Source organism: Coenobita brevimanus, chromosome 117 (assembly GCF_032717465.1).
Source record: "Coenobita brevimanus isolate Jiangsu-jjx chromosome 117, ASM3271746v2, whole genome shotgun sequence".
NCBI classification, from domain to species: domain Eukaryota; kingdom Metazoa; phylum Arthropoda; class Malacostraca; order Decapoda; family Coenobitidae; genus Coenobita; species Coenobita brevimanus.
This window is the reverse complement of record NC_137070.1, coordinates 5,423,296-5,443,891: the sequence shown is the minus strand read 5'-3', so window position 1 is coordinate 5,443,891 and position 20,596 is coordinate 5,423,296. Positions and strand designations below refer to the sequence as shown.

Here is a 20,596-nt window from a genome sequence, read left to right as displayed (position 1 = left end):
CCTTAACACCTTTTCCTAAGTGATTCATTTTTGCATATCACCTTAACACCTTTTCCTAAGTGATTCATTTTTTGCACACCACCCTAACACCTTTTCCTAAGTGATTCATTTTTTGCATATCACCCTAACACCTTTTCCTAAGTGATTTATTCTTGCATATCACCCTAACACCTTTTCCTAAGTGATTCATTTTTTGCATATCACCTTAACACCTTTTCCTAAGTGATTTATTCTTGCTTATCACCCTAACACCTTAACATTAAGTAGGAAGGCACTTGTTTTATGACTTATAACTACAAAGGATGGAATGCTATCACAAATTCTCCCTAACACCTTCTCCTTATTGATTTATTCTTGGATATGGCTGGTTAGTATCATTTCTCTCCAGTTTATCACATGTGGAGAGTGAAAGACTGACAAGGAGAGTGTATGTGAGTGAGGTGGAGGGGGGAGAGGGAGGGGGAGGCCAAGGATGAGATGGAGGGATGGGGTGGAGAGGTATATGAGAGAGGGGGGTGTGAGGTGGGAGCAGGGCAGTGAAATGGTGGGGGACAGGGTGACATGGAGGTGATTTGTTTGTGGCTACCCCTTCTGGAGTGTGTATACCCACGTGATGGAATATTCATCAATAAATACCACAGAAATGAGATGCATACTGAGTCGGTCACTGCCTCTGAAAGCAAAGAAATTATTATTATTATTATTATTATTATTATTATCATTATTATTATTATTATTACTTCTACTATTAAGATTATCATGACTACTTCTGCTGTTGCTACTACTATTATTATTATTATTATTACTATTGTTATCATCATTATTATTATTATTATTGTTATTATTATTATTATTACTATTATTATTATTATTATTACTACTATTCCTACTAGTACAGTATTATTATTACTACTACTACTACTACAACTATTACTACTACTACAACAGTACTATTATTATTACTATTATAACCACTACATGCAGGTCCCAGGTAACGAGGTTTAACGAGCAGGTAAAAAGCCGCACTTAGAGAATCGAGACGAGGGTGACGCAGGAGCTGTCCAAGGTGTTTACGTCAGCGGCTGGGACACGAGTGGCACGCTGGCTGTGTGAGTGCCAGCGTCTTCCTGCCTTGTCTTTGTAAATGTTCTTCCAGCCGAGCGTGCCCAGTCCAGGTGGGTCTTGCTGCGTGCCCAGTCCAGGTGGGTCTTGGTGCGTGCCCAGTCCAGGTGGGTCTTGCTGCTTGCCCAGTCCAGGTGGGTCTTGCTGCGTGCCCAGTCCAGGTGGGTCTTGGTGCGTGCCCAGTCCAGGTGGGTCTTGCTGCGTGCCCAGTCCAGGTGGGTCTTGCTGCGTGCCCAGTCCAGGTGGGTCTTGCTGCGTGCCCAGTCCAGGTGGGTCTTGCTGCGTGCCTTGTTCCTCTGCCTGGATCACTGTGCCACGAGGTCTTCTATGCTTCCACTGCCACCCCTAGCACTGCCAGTGGTGTGCGTGCTCGCCTTGGTGTCTCTGTCGCCCAAACTATCTATCTATCTATCTATTGCCAGACGCCTTAATCCCATACGGGGTGGCCACAAACAAATCGCCTCCACGTCGCCCTGTCCCCTGCCATTTCACCACCCTGCTCCCAGCTCACACCCCCCTCTCTCATATACCTCTCCACCCCATCCCTCCATCTCATCCTCGGCCTCCCCCTCCCTCTCCCCCCCTTCACCTCACTCACATACACTCTCCTTGTCAGTCTCTCACTCTCCATCCCCTCCTCCCACTGTCGCCCAAACACTGGAGGTAATTAGGAAGCATGATGGTAGTGTGTGCATGGTGGAGCTTTGCCTGCCTACAAGCTCTCCTCCTCGGCCGTGTACACCATCCTGAAGACCACGCAGACACTGACTGATTTGGCCGCTTCGTCCAGTGTGCCTCTGAGTGCTGGCCAGACCCACGGCCGTGACTGTGACGGAGAAAATGGAGAGGCAGTTGTGAGGCTGGGTGGAGGACCTGACCCAGAACTGCATGACTCCCTCCACAGCCCTGCTTCAAGCCTCCCTCCACGGCCCTGCTTCAAGCCTCTCTCCACAGCCCTGCTTCAAGCCTCTCTCCACAGCCCTGCTTCAAGCCTCCCTCCACAGCCCTGCTTCAAGCCTCCCTCCACAGCCCTGCTTCAAGCCTCCCTCCACGGCCCTGCTTCAAGCCTCTCTCCACAGCCCTGCTTCAAGCCTCCCTCCACAGCCCTGCTTCAAGCCTCCCTCCACAGCCCTGCTTCAAGCCTCCCTCCACAGCCCTGCTTCAAGCCTCCCTCCACAGCCCTGCTTCAAGCCTCTCTCCACAGCCCTGCTTCAAGCCTCTCTCCACAGCCCTGCTTCAAGCCTCTCTCCACAGCCCTGCTTCAAGCCTCTCTCCACAGCCCTGCTTCAAGCCTCTCTCCACAGCCCTGCTTCAAGCCTCTCTCCACAGCCCTGCTTCAAGCCTCTCTCCACAGCCCTGCTTCAAGCCTCTCTCCACAGCCCTGCTTCAAGCCTCTCTCCACAGCCCTGCTTCAAGCCTCTCTCCACAGCCCTGCTTCAAGCCTCCCTCCACAGCCCTGCTTCAAGCCTCTCTCCACAGCCCTGCTTCAAGCCTCTCTCCACAGCCCTGCTTCAAGCCTCCCTCCACAGCCCTGCTTCAAGCCTCCCTCCACAGCCCTGCTTCAAGCCTCTCTCCACAGCCCTGCTTCAAGCCTCTCCCTCCACAGCCCTGCTTCAAGCCTCCCTCCACAGCCCTGCTTCAAGCCTCACTCCACAGCCCTGCTTCAAGCCTCTCTCCACAGCCCTGCTTCAAGCCTCTCTCCACAGCCCTGCTTCAAGCCTCTCTCCACAGCCCTGCTTCAAGCCTCTCTCCACAGCCCTGCTTCAAGCCTCTCTCCACAGCCCTGCTTCAAGCCTCTCTCCACAGCCCTGCTTCAAGCCTCTCTCCACAGCCCTGCTTCAAGCCTCCCTCCACAGCCCTGCTTCAAGCCTCTCTCCACAGCCCTGCTTCAAGCCTCCCTCCACAGCCCTGCTTCAAGCCTCTCTCCACAGCCCTGCTTCAAGCCTCTCTCCACAGCCCTGCTTCAAGCCTCCCTCCACAGCCCTGCTTCAAGCCTCTCTCCACAGCCCTGCTTCAAGCCTCTCTCCACAGCCCTGCTTCAAGCCTCTCTCCACAGCCCTGCTTCAAGCCTCTCTCCACAGCCCTGCTTCAAGCCTCTCTCCACAGCCCTGCTTCAAGCCTCTCTCCACAGCCCTGCTTCAAGCCTCTCTCCACAGCCCTGCTTCAAGCCAATGCACTGACAGTGTGGGAAAGGTGCAAGAAAGAGTATGATGCAGGTGTTGTAGGTGGTGCAGGTAGTGTGTGTTGTAGGTGGTGCAGGTAGTGTGTGTGTTGTAGGTGGTGCAGGTAGTGTGTGTGTTGTAGGTGGTGCAGGTAGTGCCAGTGTTGTAGGTGGTGCAGGTAGTGCCAGTGTTGTAGGTGGTACAGGTAGTGTGAGTGTTGTAGGTGGTGCAGGTAGTGCCAGTGTTGTAGGTGGTACAGGTAGTGTGAGTGTTGTAGGTGGTGCAGGTAGTGCCAGTGTTGTAGGTGGTGCAGGAAGTGCCAGTGTTGTAGGTGGTGCAGGTAGTGTGAGTGTTGTAGGTGGTGCAGGTAGTGCCAGTGTTGTAGGTGGTGCAGGCAGTGCCAGTGTTGCAGGTGGTGCAGGTAGTGCCAGTGTTGTAGGTGGTACAGGTAGTGCCAGTGCCAGTGATGTGACCAGTGACAGCGGCGCACCAAGTGCCGACCCCAGTGGTGGTGCCAGCTCTGGGGGTAGTGGTAGTGGTGCAGGTCCCAGACAGGCCCGTGGCAAGCCCTCACCTGTTAGTGACACCTTCGTGGCCAGTGATAGATGTTTAAGGCGTGTGCAAACCTCCATAATATCAGCATTCAAGGCCAGGTGGCGAGTGCCGATACCGCCGCAGCCAAGGCATTCCCTGAGCGGCTGTGCCAGATCATTCCAGACGGCAGCTGTGACGCGAGGCAGGTCCTTAACCTGGAAGAAGATGACTTCCCACACCTACATCTCATGGTAGGTGAGGTCAGTGCCTGCCTTCAAGGCCGGTAAGGACTGCCTGACTCTGCTTCACGGCGGCAACACTGCAGGTGGTACACAGCTGACACCTCTCCTGGCGTACCAACACTCAAGGCCGCTGCACCGCGTACATCTCTATAGCCGGCCTGTCGTGTGGCAGGCAAACAAGAAGGCCTGGGTGACGAGGACCTTGTTCCTGGAGTACCTGATGGAATACTTTGCGCTCTGCCTGAACAAGTACCCTGACAAGAACACCAGGGCCAACAGGTGTTTGTTCCTCATGGATAACACTCCCGGACACCCAACAACCATCAAGGAAATGTTCCCAAATGTACAAGTGGTGTTTCTGCCGCTTTACACCACTGCCTTACTGCAGCCCACGGACCAAGGTGTAATTGTCTCCTTTAAGGCATACGACACCAGGAGGATGCTGGGATGTCCATATAGGAATTCTGGAACGTGTACAACATTAAGGAAGCATCCTCAAGGTTAAGGAAGCCTGGCAGAGGGTGAAGGAGGGAAACCTGAATGCAGAGTGCAGGTCCGTGTGGCACGAGGGTGTGAACTTGCTGCGTGGCTTTCCGGCCCAGGCGGTGGCTGGTGTGCAGAATGACATCCCTGCCCTTGCACACACCACCGGCTTCGACAATGCTAACCAGCAGGACGTGGAGGAGCTAATGCAGTCCCACTCAAGGGAGCTGACAGAGGAGGACCCCTTCCAGCTCGACGAACACCGAGAGCGGGAGGCGGTGGAGGAGGATAAGCTGCCTGAGGTTCAGCAGCTGACCACCAAGTTCATCAGCGACATCAACACAGCGATGGGACTGGCAGAGGATACGACAGACCCTACTGTCAACCAGGCAAGGAATTTCCAGGCAGGGACGGTGACGCTGGTGTCGGGTACAGGGAGCCGCTGCGTCGGAGGGCCAAGGCAACGCACACCACCAGCAATAGTGTCGCCAAGAAGGACCCTCACCCTAATCCAACTTTTCCTACAAGTTCTCCACTCCAGTTAATGAGAATTCAGTTAACAAGCAAGTGTAGAATAATCACAAAGGCAGTGTTGGTGTTCTGGGGGCGGCTGTTCACAGGCCTGGCTCCCTAACAATGTTTTTCTCATCAGGTCCTCACTTTGTTTAACGGGAATTTGGCTACCACGCAAAATCCTTCCTGCCAATTACCTCGTACGATTGGGACCCACCTGTACGACTATTACTACTACTACTACTGCTACTACTACTACTACTACTACTACTGCTACTACTACTACTACTATGGTACTATTCATCATCATCATCATCATCATCCGAACCTCCTTTCCCACCCAAGGGCAGGGTATGGATTATTATTATTATTATTATTATTATTATTACTACTACTACTACTACTACTATTACAACTACTACTACTACTATTACTACTACTACTACTACTACTACTACGACAGTATTATTATTATTATTACTACTACTACTACTACTATTACTACTACTACTACTACTATTACTACTACACTACTACTCCTCCCCTACCTCATATCAGCCTCTCCTCCGGGGGTGGCTTCATAACATTGCCCATCTCAACGCGTGGACTGTAGAACTCCTGAAGAACAGAAGAACGCTATGAAGAACACTATAACAAGATGAATAACACCACTACACCACACCACACCACATCACACCACACTTACATACATTCCACATCACTCACATACACTCTCCTCGTCAGTCTCTCACCCTCCATCCACCACACCACACCACACCACACCACCATACCACACCACACTTACATACATTCCACATCACTCACATACACTCTCCTCATCAGTCTCTCACCCTCCATCCACCACACCACACCACACCACCACACCTCACTCACATACACTTCACCTCTCACATACACTCTCCTAGTTAGTCTCCCACTCTCCATCCACCACACCACACCACACCACACCACCACACCTCACTCACATACACTTCACCTCTCACATACACTCTCCTAGTTAGTCTCTAACTCTCCATCCACCACACCACACCACACCACCACACCTCACTCACATACACTTCACCTCTCACATACACTCTCCTAGTTAGTCTCTAACTCTCCATCCACCACACCACACCACACCACACCACACCACACTTACATACATTCCACATCACTCACATACACTTTCCTCGTCAGTCTCTCACCCTCCATCCACCACACCACATCACATACACTCTACCTCACCCACATACACTCTCCTCATTAGTCTCTCACTCTCAATCCACCACACCACACCACACCTCATTCACATACACTCCATCTCACTCACATACACCCTCCTTGTTAGTCTCTCACTCTCAATCCACCACACCACACCACACCACACCACACACATACACTCTACCTCACCCACATACACTCTCCGAGTTACTCTCTCACTCTCCATCCACCACACCACACCACACCACACCACCACACCTCAATCACATACGCTCCACCTCACCACACCCCACCACACCACACCCATACACTTCACCTCACATACACTCTCCTCATCAGTCTCTCACTCTCCACCACACCACACCACCACACCACACCACACCCATACACTTCACCTCACATACACTCTCCTCATCAGTCTCTCACTCTCCACCACACCACCACACCACACCACACCCATACACTTCACCTCTCTCACATACACTCCACCTCACTCAAACTCACACACACTCTCCCAGTCAGTCTCTGCGGCACACCACACCACCACACACCTGCGTGCTGGGCGAGTAGGCACCACGGGTCTGCCTCTTTTTCTTGGCCACCATGAGAAAGACAGACAGACCCACCACAGCGATGACCAACATGAGAGCGATGACGCAACCGATGATGATGGCTAAATTGACGTCACCTGTGAACTGGTCCACCTGGTGATAGATAGATAGGTAGATAGACTGATGGAGAGGTGGAGGGAGGGATAGATAGATAGATAGACAGACAAGGAGGGAGATAGATAGATAGATAGACAGACAAGGAGGGAGTTAGATAGATAGATAGACAGACAAGGAGGGAGTTAGATAGATAGATAGATAGACAGACAAGGAGGGAGTTAGATAGATAGACAGACAAGGAGGGAGTTAGATAGATAGATAGATAGACAGACAAGGAGGGAGTTAGATAGATAGATAGATAGACAGACAAGGAGGGAGTTAGATAGATAGACAGACAAGGAGGGAGTTAGATAGATAGACAGACAAGGAGGGAGTTAGATAGATAGATAGATAGACAGACAAGGAGGGAGTTAGATAGATAGATAGATAGATAGACAGACAAGGAGGGAGTTAGATAGATAGATAGATAGACAGACAAGGAGGGAGTTAGACAGATAGATAGATAGACAGACAAGGAGGGAGTTAGATAGATAGATAGACAGACAAGGAGGGAGTTAGATAGATAGATAGACAGACAAGGAGGGAATTAGATAGATAGATAGATAGATAGATAGACAGACAAGGAGGGAGTTAGATAGATAGATAGATAGACAGACAAGGAGGGAGTTAGATAGATAGATAGATAGACAGACAAGGAGGGAGTTAGATAGATAGATAGACAGACAAGGAGGGAATTAGATAGATAGATAGACAGACAAGGAGGGAGTTAGATAGATAGATATATAGATAGACAGACAAGGAGGGAGTTAAATAGATAGATATATAGATAGACAGTCTCACCTCAGTGCAATATTCCCCAGTCCAACCCTCCTCACATCGGCAGAACGATTCAGTCATTTCCTGCGTTAAGGACTCGTCACACAGGTATATGCACTCCCCATTGCTGGTGCAGTTTACCTGGAGAGAAACACCTATATTACCATCCACTCACTTGATGTAGTGCTGCCTACTTCTTCCTTAGCCTTTATCATTCTTTTTCTGTGCCTGTCCTCCTCTCTTCCTATTTCTCACCATCATCCACTCACTTGATGTAGTGCTGCCTACTTCTTCCTTAGCCTTTATCATTCTTTTTCTGTGCCTGTCCTCCTCTCTTCCTATTTCTCACCATCATCCACTCACTTGATGTAGTGCTGCCTACTTCTTCCTTAGCCTTTATCATTCTTTTTCTGTGCCTGTCCTCCTCTCTTCCTATTTCTCACCATCATCCACTCACTTGATGTAGTGCTGCCTACTTCTTCCTTAGCCTTTATCATTCTTTTTCTGTGCCTGTCCTCCTCTCTTCCTATTTCTCACCACCATCCACTCACTTGATGTAGTGCTGCCTACTTTTTCACCCCACACACACTCCCTCAAAATAATAATAATAATAATAATAATAATAATAATAATAATAAAAGTAACATAATGCTACATCCTTTCCACAGCACTTCTTCGTGACTAGCATCATCTTCTAGTGTCCATTTTAGGCCAGGTTACAAAAGGTAAGTTTGACTAGTGACCTCATCATATTTCAAACTACTGTACTTGCCTGTGGTTAATGGGTCTGCTCTACCACACACCAGCCTTGACAACAACAACAACAAGAGCTACTACTACTATTACTATTACTACTACTACTACCACTACTACTACTACTACTACTACCACTACTACTACTACTACCACTACTACTACTACTACTACTACTACTACTACTACTACTACCATGACAACCACCACTACCACAACAACAATAACAACTATTACTATTACAATTACTACTATTACTACTACTTCTACAACCATCACCACTACCACAACCACCACAACCACCACAGTACTCACCTCCACACAGGGATTGTCTAAGGCACAGGTCTGTCCACACGTGCTCTCCGTACACACGCACTCAAACCCTCCCTGCAGGTTGAAGCACGTGGCACTGTTTTGACACGTGTTGCGGCTCTCCGTGCACTCGTCCACATCCTGTGTGCACGTGTCGCCCTGCCAGCCATCGGTGCACGTGCAGTTGAAGCCACCCACCTGGTCTGTACACGTGGCACCGTTCATACATGGTACAGACGCACATTCATTAATTTCTTGCTGGCAGTACACCCCCTCCCAGCCAGCATCACAGGTACACGCCCAGCCCTGGGGATTTAACATGGAGATTAACACAGGGATTAACACAGGGATTAACAAAGGGATTAACAGTGCTGGGCAGGTGTGCAAACACTTGTGCAAGGCGCAAATGTGCAATGTTGTGCACCGGTGAGTATTGTTTGTACATTGTGTACCACACAAGACCATGTACAATACTGCACTTGTGCACATGAAAAGGCAGGTGGGCAAGCGCAATCCAAGGGACAGGTGGTCTTGGGAGCCACCTGTGTGTCTGGACAAGGGCTGGGGCGGGCCGGGGCGGGGGGCAGGGTTCTGCTGGGGGGGGGGGCAGGGAAGGACAGTAGTGGCAGTTCTCATCATGCTTCAACAGACATAATGTATTCTAATGTTGTATATTATTATTATTAGTAAATAATACTATATATACATTATTTATTAACATCAGTATAGGTAATTCCTTACAAAAAACATTACAACATTATTTAAATCAAATCTCCACAGCCTAATAACTCATTAGGCTGTGGGTACCTGATGTAATAATTGGGCAAGTTTGTGCTGTCTCAACACAGATACTCCTCAGCCTGCCCTTGGGTGGGAAAGGAGGTCCCGATGATGATGATGATGATGATGATGATGATGATGATGATGATGATGGTGATGATGATGATGATGATGATGATGATGGTGGTGATGATGATGATGATGATGATGATGATGATGATGATGATGATAATATGTTGTAATGGTTTCTGTAAGGAATTCCACATGTTGTTGTATATCTATCTCTCTATCTATTGCCAGAAGCCTCTATCCCGTTTGGGGTGGCCACAAACAAATCGCCTCCACGTTGTCCTATCCCCCCGCCATTTCACTGACCTGCTCCCAGCTCACACCCCCCTCTCTCATATACCTCTCCACTCCATCCCTCCATCTCATCCTTGGCCTCCCCCTCCCTCTCCCCCCCTCCACCTCACTCACATACACTCTCCTCGTCAGTCTCTCACCCTCCATCCCCCCAGCTCACACCCCCCTCTCTCATATACCTCTCCACCCCATCCCTCCATTTCATCCTCGGCCTTCCCCTCCCTCTCCCCCCCTCCACCTCACTCACATACATTCTCCTCGTCAGTCTCTCACCCTCCATCCCCCCAACTCACACCCCCCTCTCTCATATACCTCTCCACCCCATCCTTCCATCTCATCCTCGGCCTCAACCTCCCTCTTCCTATACTGAATTATTAAATACAACGTCTTGCAATAATGTAGATAAAACTGGCAATATATCAGCCTTTGTTTCCTTGTCCCTCCACTCCACAGCTCACTCATGCCTCTGTTTGAAAGTCCATGAGTGAAAAAGTTACTACATGACTTGGGTAGTGTGCTGAGTAAGGATGGAGGTTTGGAGGGTGAAGTGCTTGAAAGGGTACAGCAGGGAAGAAAGGTTGCTGGTTCCTTGAAAGCAGTGATAAGAAACAGGGAAGTGAGCATGGAAGTGAAAAAGTTACTACATGACAGTATTGTGATACCAACTCTAACGTACGGAAGTGAAGCTTGGACGTTGTTGGAAGGACACAAGTCAAGAGTGAGAGCAGTGGAAATGAGTTATTTAAGAGGAGCCTGTGGAGTCACATGGAGAGACAGGCTGACAAATGAGGATATAAAGGAGCGTTGTGGTGTGGATGTGGATGTGATAGGAAGCGTTAGGAGGAACACACTGAGGTGGTTTGGCCATGTGGAGAGGATGGAGGGTGAGAGACTGACGAGGAGAGTGTATGTGAGTGAGGTGGATGTGGAGTTACATGGAGAGACAGGCTGACAAATGAGGATATAAAGGAGCGTTGTGGTGTGGATGTGGATGTGATAGGAAGCGTTAGGAGGAACACACTGAGGTGGTTTGGCCATGTGGAGAGGATGGAGGGTGAGAGACTGACAAGGAAAGTGTATGTGAGTGAGGTGGATGTGGAGTTACATGGAGAGACAGGCTGACAAATGAGGATATAAAGGAGCGTTGTGGTGTGGATGTGGATGTGATAGGAAGCGTTAGGAGGAACACACTGAGGTGGTTTGGCCATGTGGAGAGGATGGAGGGTGAGAGACTGACGAGGAGAGTGTATGTGAGTGAGGTGGATGTGGAGTTACATGGAGAGACAGACTGACAAATGAGGATATAAAGGAGCGTTGTGGTGTGGATGTGGATGTGATAGGAAGCGTTAGGAGGAACACACTGAGGTGGTTTGGCCATGTGGAGAGGATGGAGGGTGAGAGACTGACGAGGAAAGTGTATGTGAGTGAGGTGGATGTGGAGTTACATGGAGAGACAGACTGACAAATGAGGATATAAAGGAGCGTTGTGGTGTGGATGTGGATGTGATACGAAGCGTTAGGAGGAACACACTGAGGTGGTTTGGCCATGTGGAGAGGATGGAGGGTGAGAGACTGACGAGGAGAGTGTATGTGAGTGAGGTGGATGTGGAGTTACATGGAGAGACAGACTGACAAATGAGGATATAAAGGAGCATTGTGGTGTGGATGTGGATGTGATAGGAAGCGTTAGGAGGAACACACTGAGGTAGTTTGGCCATGTGGAGAGGATGGAGGGTGAGAGACTGACGAGGAGAGTGTATGTGAGTGAGGTGGAGGGGGGAAGAGGGAGGGGGAGGCCGAGGATGAGATGGAGGGATGGAGTGGAGAGGTATATGAGAGAGGGGGGTGTGAGCTGGGAGCAGGGCAGTGAAGTGGCAGGGGACAGGGTGACATGGAGGTGATTTGTTTGTGGCCACCCCATACGGCATTAAGGTGTCCAGCAATAGACAGAATAGTAATAAATAAAAGTCAGTATGTTATTTCATTTAAATATCTCAATATTTTACAGAACTTCCCACAAATATATGCAAATGATATGCGCTTTGCGACATTGCACGAGGTAATTAGTTGTAGATTGCGCACCTGTGTTTGTGCAAGGTAGTGAACTGTGGATTGCATATTTCGCCTTTACGATCCTTCCTCTTTAGTACCAAGTGTTCATTTTACGATTAAGCACCCTCGCGTTTACGACTGGGTGTGTGGAAATCCTGCACTCACAGGCAGAGCAGCTGAGAGTTGCGTGGCATACCCGACCCACCCACACAGTTTCCCGCGCTCGTGCCTGTCTCACCCGCGAGCTTGTTCAGCGTACAACCTCTGCGTCTGTGTGCATCAGCGTCCAGGACATTACTAGTACCCCTGTTCTTCATATCTTGCACCTCGTTCCAGGAGTCTTACATGCCATCGCTCGTTCCATTAGTCTTAAACGCCATCGCTCGTTCCATGAGTCTTAAACGCCATCGCTCGTTCCATGAGTCTTAAACGCCATCGCTCGTTCCAGGAGTCTTACATGCCATCGCTCGTTCCATGAGTCTTAAACGCCATCGCTCGTTCCATGAGTCTTACATGCCATCGCTCGTTCCAGGAGTCTTAAACGCCATCGCTCGTTCCATGAGTCTTAAACGCCATCGCTCGTTCCAGGAGTCTTACATGCCATCGCTCGTTCCATGAGTCTTACATGCCATCGCTCGTTCCATGAGTCTTACATGCCATCGCTCGTTCCATGAGTCTTACATGCCATCGCTCGTTCCATGAGTCTTAAACGCCATCGCTCGTTCCATGAGTCTTAAACGCCATCGCTCGTTCCAGGAGTCTTAAACGCCATCGCTCGTTCCATGAGTCTTAAACGCCATCGCTCGTTCCATGAGTCTTACATGCCATCGCTCGTTCCATGAGTCTTACATGCCATCGCTCGTTCCATGAGTCTTAAACGCCATCGCTCGTTCCAGGAGTCTTACACAAACGACTTTATCGACTGTTATAAAGCATCCTGTCAACATTAAGAAAGCTGGGAAGACGAGCACGACTCACAGTACGTAAAACATCATCATTATTACTGCGTATTAGATCTGGCAGCAAACACTCATCCCTTTTCTGTCCAACTCTCTAATGCAAGAGTTAACCGTTACTCCCAGTCCTTCATTTATGCTACAGGTCAACTCTGGAACTGTCTCCCTCTGTCTGTATTTCCTGCTGCCTATGATCTCCAGTCTTTCCAACGCAGTGTGTCCAGGCATCTCAAAATGATCGCATCTTGAATTTGGCTCTCTCTTGTATTTTGTTTTTCTCTTGGAGGGAACTGTTACTGCGGGCTCATGGCCTTGGGTTCCTTCTTCCTCGCATTAAAAAAAAAAAAAAAAACTTGTACGGGTGTTGGGGTTCCTCATACACGAGTCCAGGAACACATCCTATTTATACCATTAATTTCGCTTTACCAGTGACTTTGTAGCAACGCATACCAATTGTAACACGAGGGAGACCTGTATACATGTGTGTATATGTGTATGTATATGTATATGTTGAAGATGAATTGGGTGCTTGAGAGAGAGAGAGAGAGAATTACATCCAAGCTTACAGGATGCAGAGAGAGAGAGAGAGAGAGAGAGAGAGAGAGCATTACATCCAAGCTTACAGGATGCAGAGAGAGAGAGAGAGAGAGCATTACATCCAAGCTTACAGGATGCAGAGAGAGAGAGAGAGAGACACACACACACACACACACACACACACACACACACACACACACACACACACACACACACACACACACACACACACACACACACACAAGCACACACACACACACACACACACACACACACACACACACACACACACACACACACACATGCACACACAGAGGTGAGGAACTAACAAGGAGAGGCACTCAGACCCCCTACCTCATCCCTGAAGGTGAGATTGCAAGTTCCATGGTTGCAATTGAGAGAGAGAGAGATGAGAGACTAACTAGAAGAGAGACAGCGATGAGAGAGACTAACTAGAAGAGAGACAGTGATGAAAGACTAACAAGGAGAGGCACCCAGACCCCCTACCTCATCCCTGAAGGTGAGATTGCAGGTGCCGTGGCTGCAATCAATACCCTGGTCGTTGCAGAAGTCTACCATCCACTCGCAATTTACACCATGATAGCCGAATGGACACGAGCAGGTGTAATTATCCGCTACACCTGTCTGTACATCTGTAAGACATTATTATTATTATTATTATTATTATTATTATTATTATTATTGTTGTTATTATTATTATTATTATTATTATTATTATTATTGTTGTTATTATTATTATTATTATTATTATTATTATTATTATTGTTGTTATTATTATTATCATTGTTATTTTTGTTATTATTATTATTATTATTATTGTTATTATTATTATTATTATTATTATTGTTGTTATTATTATCATTATTATTATTTTTGTTATTATTATTATTATCATTATTGTTATTATTATTATTATTATTATTATTATTATTATTATTGTTATTATTATTATTAGTGTTGTTATTATTATTATTATTATCATTATTTGTGGTCATAATTATCATTGCCATTATTATTATTATTATTATTATTATTATTACTATTAGTGTTATTATTATTAGTGTTGTTCTTACTACTACTACTATTACTACTACTACCACCACCACTACTACTATTGCTACTACTACTGCCACTACCACTCACTGTAGATGTCGGTACAGGTGGCGCCGTTCAGACACATTAGACTCGAGCAATTCTTCACTTTTAACTCGTTGCAGGTCACGCCCACGAACTCCTCCGGACAGTGGCACACGAACCGCCCCACCTCATCGTCGCACTCCGCTCCATTCTGACACGGCGACGACGCGCACTCGTCGATGTCCTCCTGGCAGCTGGGGGCACGAGAGAGAGAGCTGTAAATACCCCTGCATCTGCGACATCCACCCAAGAACCACTGAAGCAATTGTACTGTCCACCCATAAACCAAACTAATTTTTTCTTAATCCTTGCAGCTGGGGGCAGGAGAGAGAGCTGTAAATACCCCTGCACCTGCGGCATCCACCCGAGCCACACAGATGCAACTGTAGTATCCACCCATGAAACAAACTTCCACATAAGAGCTAAACTATTTTTTTTTAACCCTGGCAGCTTGGGGGCATGAGAGAGAACTATAAATACCCCTGCATCTGCGACACCCACCCAGGGGCCAAACAAAAGCACTTGCGGTATCCACCCATGAAACAAACTTCCACATAAGAGCTAAGCTATTGTTTTTTTAATCCTGGCAGCTGGAGACAGGAGAGAGAGTTAGAAATACAGTACCCCTGCATCTGCAGCATCCACCCAGGGACCAAATGGAAGCAAATGTAGTGGCCTTGTTAGTCTCTCACCTGTGTGTGTGTGTGTGTGTGTGTGTGTGTGTGTGTGTGTGTGTGTGTGTGTGTGTGAAATAGCATACTTACTTTTATAATGAAACACAATAAACCACTTAGGAATAGGTGTTAGGGACAATACACTGGTCATTGATGGAATAACCTAACCTGACCTAACCATCGGCTGCCGAGTACAGCCGCACACTTCAGGTCAGGTCAGGTCAGTTTGTACAGAGCACTGGCAGTGTGACGAGGCTTCTTCTGTGTCACTGAACAATTCCACAACGCCACTAATGACCCCTCCAACCCCCATCAAATCTCTGGTCTTAATCACCTACGTTGATGATGAAGGTATTCTCCCCTGCAAATCGTCTCAGTTCAGGTAATTAGCCAGTACCTGTATCAAGCCTCCTGCCGACCCCATAGCATCAGTGTGTACGGACGTGTCACACTGCTGCCTGGCACGGATAATGAGAGGCAGGCTTGAACGCAGAGACACGACACATCCAGACTACCTTCCTTATCTGGCTGAAGGTCCTCCAGTAAGTGAAAGCTTGAGTTTGGACATGTGGAGAGAATGGAGAATGAAAGACTGACTAAGAGAGTGTATGTAGGTGAGGTGGAGGGAAGGGTAGACCAAGGATGAGGTGGAGGGTGAATTAGGAGAAATACACTGAGGTGGTTTGGACATGTGGAGAGAATGGAGAATGAAAGACTGACTAAGAGAGTGTATGTAGGTGAGGTGGAGGGAAGGGTAGACCAAGGATGAGGTGGAGGGTGAATTAGGAGAAATACACTGAGGTGGTTTGGACATGTGGAGAGAATGGAGAATGAAAGACTGACTAAGAGAGTGTATGTAGGTGAGGTGGAGGGGAAGGGTAGACCAAGGATGAGGTGGAGGGTGAATTAGGAGAAATACACTGAGGTGGTTTGGACATGTGGAGAGAATGGAGAATGAAAGACTGACTAAGAGAGTGTATGTAGGTGAGGTGGAGGGAAGGGTAGACCAAGGATGAGGTGGAGGGTGAATTAGGAGAAATACACTGAGGTGGTTTGGACATGTGGAGAGAATGGAGAATGAAAGACTGACTAAGAGAGTGTATGTAGGTGAGGTGGAGGGAAGGGTAGACCAAGGATGAGGTGGAGGGTGAATTAGGAGAAATACACTGAGGTGGTTTGGACATGTGGAGAGAATGGAGAATGAAAGACTGACTAAGAGAGTGTATGTAGGTGAGGTGGAGGGAAGGGTAGACCAAGGATGAGGTGGAAGGGTGAATTAGGAGAAATACACTGAGGTGGTTTGGACATGTGGAGAGAATGGAGAATGAAAGACTGACTAAGAGAGTGTATGTAGGTGAGGTGGAGGGAAGGGTAGACCAAGGATGAGGTGGAGGGTGAATTAGGAGAAATACACTGAGGTGGTTTGGACATGTGGAGAGAATGGAGAATGAAAGACTGACTAAGAGGGTGTATGTAGGTGAGGTGGAGGGAAGGGTAGACCAAGGATGAGGTGGAGGGTGAATTAGGAGAAATACACTGAGGTGGTTTGGACATGTGGAGAGAATGGAGAATGAAAGACTGACTAAGAGGGTGTATGTAGGTGAGGTGGAGGGAGGGAGAGGGAGGGGTAGACCAAGGATGAGGTGGAGGGTGAATTAGGAGAAATACACTGAGGTGGTTTGGACATGTGGAGAGAATGGAGAATGAAAGACTGACTAAGAGGGTGTATGTAGGTGAGGTGGAGGGAAGGGTAGACCAAGGATGAGGTGGAGGGTGAATTAGGAGAAATACACTGAGGTGGTTTGGACATGTGGAGAGAATGGAGAATGAAAGACTGACTAAGAGGGTGTATGTAGGTGAGGTGGAGGGAGGGGTAGACCAAGGATGAGGTGGAGGGTGAATTAGGAGAAATACACTGAGGTGGTTTGGACATGTGGAGAGAATGGAGAATGAAAGACTGACTAAGAGAGTGTATGTAGGTGAGGTGGAGGGAAGGGTAGACCAAGGATGAGGTGGAGGGTGAATTAGGAGAAATACACTGAGGTGGTTTGGACATGTGGAGAGAATGGAGAATGAAAGACTGACTAAGAGAGTGTATGTAGGTGAGGTGGAGGGAAGGGTAGACCAAGGATGAGGTGGAGGGTGAATTAGGAGAAATACACTGAGGTGGTTTGGACATGTGGAGAGAATGGAGAATGAAAGACTGACTAAGAGGGTGTATGTAGGTGAGGTGGAGGGAGGGAGAGGGAGGGGTAGACCGAGGATGAGGTGGAGGGTGAATTAGGAGAAATACACTGAGGTGGTTTGGACATGTGGAGAGAATGGAGAATGAAAGACTGACTAAGAGAGTGTATGTAGGTGAGGTGGAGGGAGGGGTAGACCAAGGATGAGGTGGAGGGTGAATTAGGAGAAATACACTGAGGTGGTTTGGACATGTGGAGAGAATGGAGAATGAAAGACTGACTAAGAGAGTGTATGTAGGTGAGGTGGAGGGAAGGGTAGACCAAGGATGAGGTGGAGGGTGAATTAGGAGAAATACACTGAGGTGGTTTGGACATGTGGAGAGAATGGAGAATGAAAGACTGACTAAGAGGGTGTATGTAGGTGAGGTGGAGGGAGGGAGAGGGAGGGGTAGACCGAGGATGAGGTGGAGGGTGAATTAGGAGAAATACACTGAGGTGGTTTGGACATGTGGAGAGAATGGAGAATCAAAGACTGACTAAGAGGGTGTATGTAGGTGAGGTGGAGGGAGGGAGAGGGAGGGGTAGACCGAGGATGAGGTGGAGGGATGGAGTTGAGAGGTATATGAGGGAGGGGGGGGTGAGTTGGGGGGAGGGTAGTCAAATGGTGGGTGACAGAGCGACTTGGAGGCATTTTGTCTGCGGCCACCCTTTGCGGGATTAGGGCGTCGGGCTATGGATAGATAGATAGATAGATAGAGTTTCGCCACATCACACTCAAGTGCCAGTGTCGTTGGCTGTGCCTTGAACGACACCGCGTCATCTTGGACACAGTTAGAGCACATCCTTGGAGGAGGTCACGAGCCACCATGTGGAGTGCAACCTCTCTCGTCCTCCAACCCCCACCCACTCTCAGATGCCACAGAAGGCTCTCCAACCCCTTCAGGACTGGTATACCCGACACAGACCCCACCTGGTGATAAGCAGCACCGAGCGTCTTCCCAGGCGAGTGCCACGTCAGGTGCGTCACCACCCACTTACTCCCCCCACCTCCCACACCTCTCCCTCTTGTTCCCCCCCACCCCCTGCCTGTGGGGGTGTATGTGGGTGTGCATGAGTGATAAAAGAACATCCTGGAACTGCCAGACAGCCGGCTCTACCACACATGGGTATATGAGAGCCATCTGTGCTGGTGTTCAATGAGGTGTGTACAGGCGTCCAGGAGGGGGAGACGCTTCCCCCCACGCCCTAGACTATCAGCAGTTTGTTCAGGGACATTATCACGACTGCGGAGAGGATGGGGGATGATAAATAGGTGGGGAAGGTCTAGCTATCTATCTATCTATTGCCAGACGCCATAATCCTGTAAGGGGTGGCCATTTGTCTTTGAGTTAGTTGTGTTATATCTATCTATCTATCTATTGCCAGACGCCATAATCCTGTAAGGGGTGGCCATTTGTCTTTGAGTTAGTTGTGTTATATCTATCTATCTATCTATTGCCAGACGCCATAATCCTGTAAGGGGTGGCCATTTGTCTTTCAGTTAGTTGTGTTATATCTATCTATCTATCTATTGCCAGACGCCATAATCCTGTAAGGGGTGGCCATTTGTCTTTGAGTTAGTTGTGTTATATCTATCTATCTATCTATTGCCAGATGCCATAATCCTGTAAGGGGTGGCCTTTTGTCTTTGAGTTAGTTGTGTTATATCTATCTATCTATCTATTGCCAGACGCCATAATCCTGTAAGGGGTGGCCATTTGTCTTTGAGTTAGTTGTTTTACGGGGAGGGGCACTAACCCTCCACCAACCCACTTGTTGACACGTAGGGAACACGTATGGTGAGAAGTGTTAATATTGGGGGTGGGGTTATGAGGGGTAGACCGAGAAAGACATGGGACGAGGTCATTAAGCGTGACCTCAGGGTTAAGGCACTGAACAGGGAGGCTGCCAGAGATCGTGCAGCGTGGAGAGCCGGCATTAGGTGACCAAGGCCGACACAGGCAAGCAGGTTGGAGCCTTGAAAATGAAATGAGGAAACTGAAATATTAGGCCATGTGTGTGTGGTGGCTGGATGTGGCTGCCGGTGAGAACGCACATGTGGGACTTGATACATGTGCACGTGGAGGAGACGTTCGTGTGGCTCCCCCTGACCACGAACATGATGCACATAAGAAGACATGGGTACAACTGTCTTCCGCAAAGTCCATAGTCCGCGTACAGGCGCCTGGCTACCCTAAGCGACCTTCACTTCAACTAAAGTTACACACCTGCATCAAACGACAGGTTGTGGGACGTAACACCAATCCCTCCCATGCACAAGGGGTCACATGCCTGGTGTTTTGTCCGTTCCTGAAACTGGTTATTGACAAGTCGCTGGTGTTATTCAGGGGCAGGCTGGCATTCCCTCAGTACGTGCCGTCAAAGCGTCGCTGCTGCCGTCAAAGCGAAGGTTGCAAAGGCACGACAATGGCAGCCTCAGCGTCGTGCGCCACCAAGGCACTGCTGCTGGCTGCTGCTGATGCGCTGGACTGAGTAGAGTCATCGATGGGGAGAAGAGGAGAGGCAAGAGGACTTCAGATGCTGGGTGTACAAGAAGGCGTACACCTCGATAGCGCCCTCCTGAACAATTTCGTACCGTTCAAGCTCGTCAGGAAACTCTCTCTGTACGACTTTGAGAGAGAGTGAGGTGGCACACAAACTCCTCCAGGAATATTCAACTGCTCAGGTGATAGATAGATAGATAGAGAGAAAGACAGATAGACAGACAGACAGATAGATAGACAGAGAGATTAGGGACATTTATGCCCAGAATAAATCACTTAGGAAAAGGTGTTAGGGACAATACAAGAACATCAACTGACACATTGATAGACAGATAGACAGAGATAGATAGACAGACAGATAGATAGAAAGATAGATTAGGGACATTGATTGCCCAGAATAAATCACTTAGGAAAAGGTGTTAGGGGAGAATACAAGAACATCAACTGACACACATTGATAGATAGATAGAGATAGACAGACAGATAGATAGATTAGGGATGTTGATGGCCAGGATAAATCA

General features: G+C 48.3%; 1 protein-coding gene across 1 annotated transcript in view; it reads right to left on the bottom strand.

Moving 5' to 3' along the window:
* Positions 1-638: 638 nt before the first annotated feature.
* Positions 639-20,596, bottom strand: part of crb (cell polarity complex component crumbs) — a 63,547-nt gene continuing 43,589 nt past the window's right edge. The window contains exons 35-41 of the mRNA XM_080287417.1: positions 14,682-14,869; positions 14,025-14,170; positions 8,833-9,135; positions 7,789-7,905; positions 6,832-6,984; positions 5,605-5,674; positions 639-673 (exon numbers count right to left, since the gene is read on the bottom strand). Coding sequence (XP_080143543.1) covers positions 5,606-5,674; positions 6,832-6,984; positions 7,789-7,905; positions 8,833-9,135; positions 14,025-14,170; positions 14,682-14,869 — 976 coding nt within the window. The 3' untranslated portion in view covers positions 639-673; position 5,605. The remainder of the gene's footprint in view (positions 674-5,604; positions 5,675-6,831; positions 6,985-7,788; positions 7,906-8,832; positions 9,136-14,024; positions 14,171-14,681; positions 14,870-20,596) is intronic.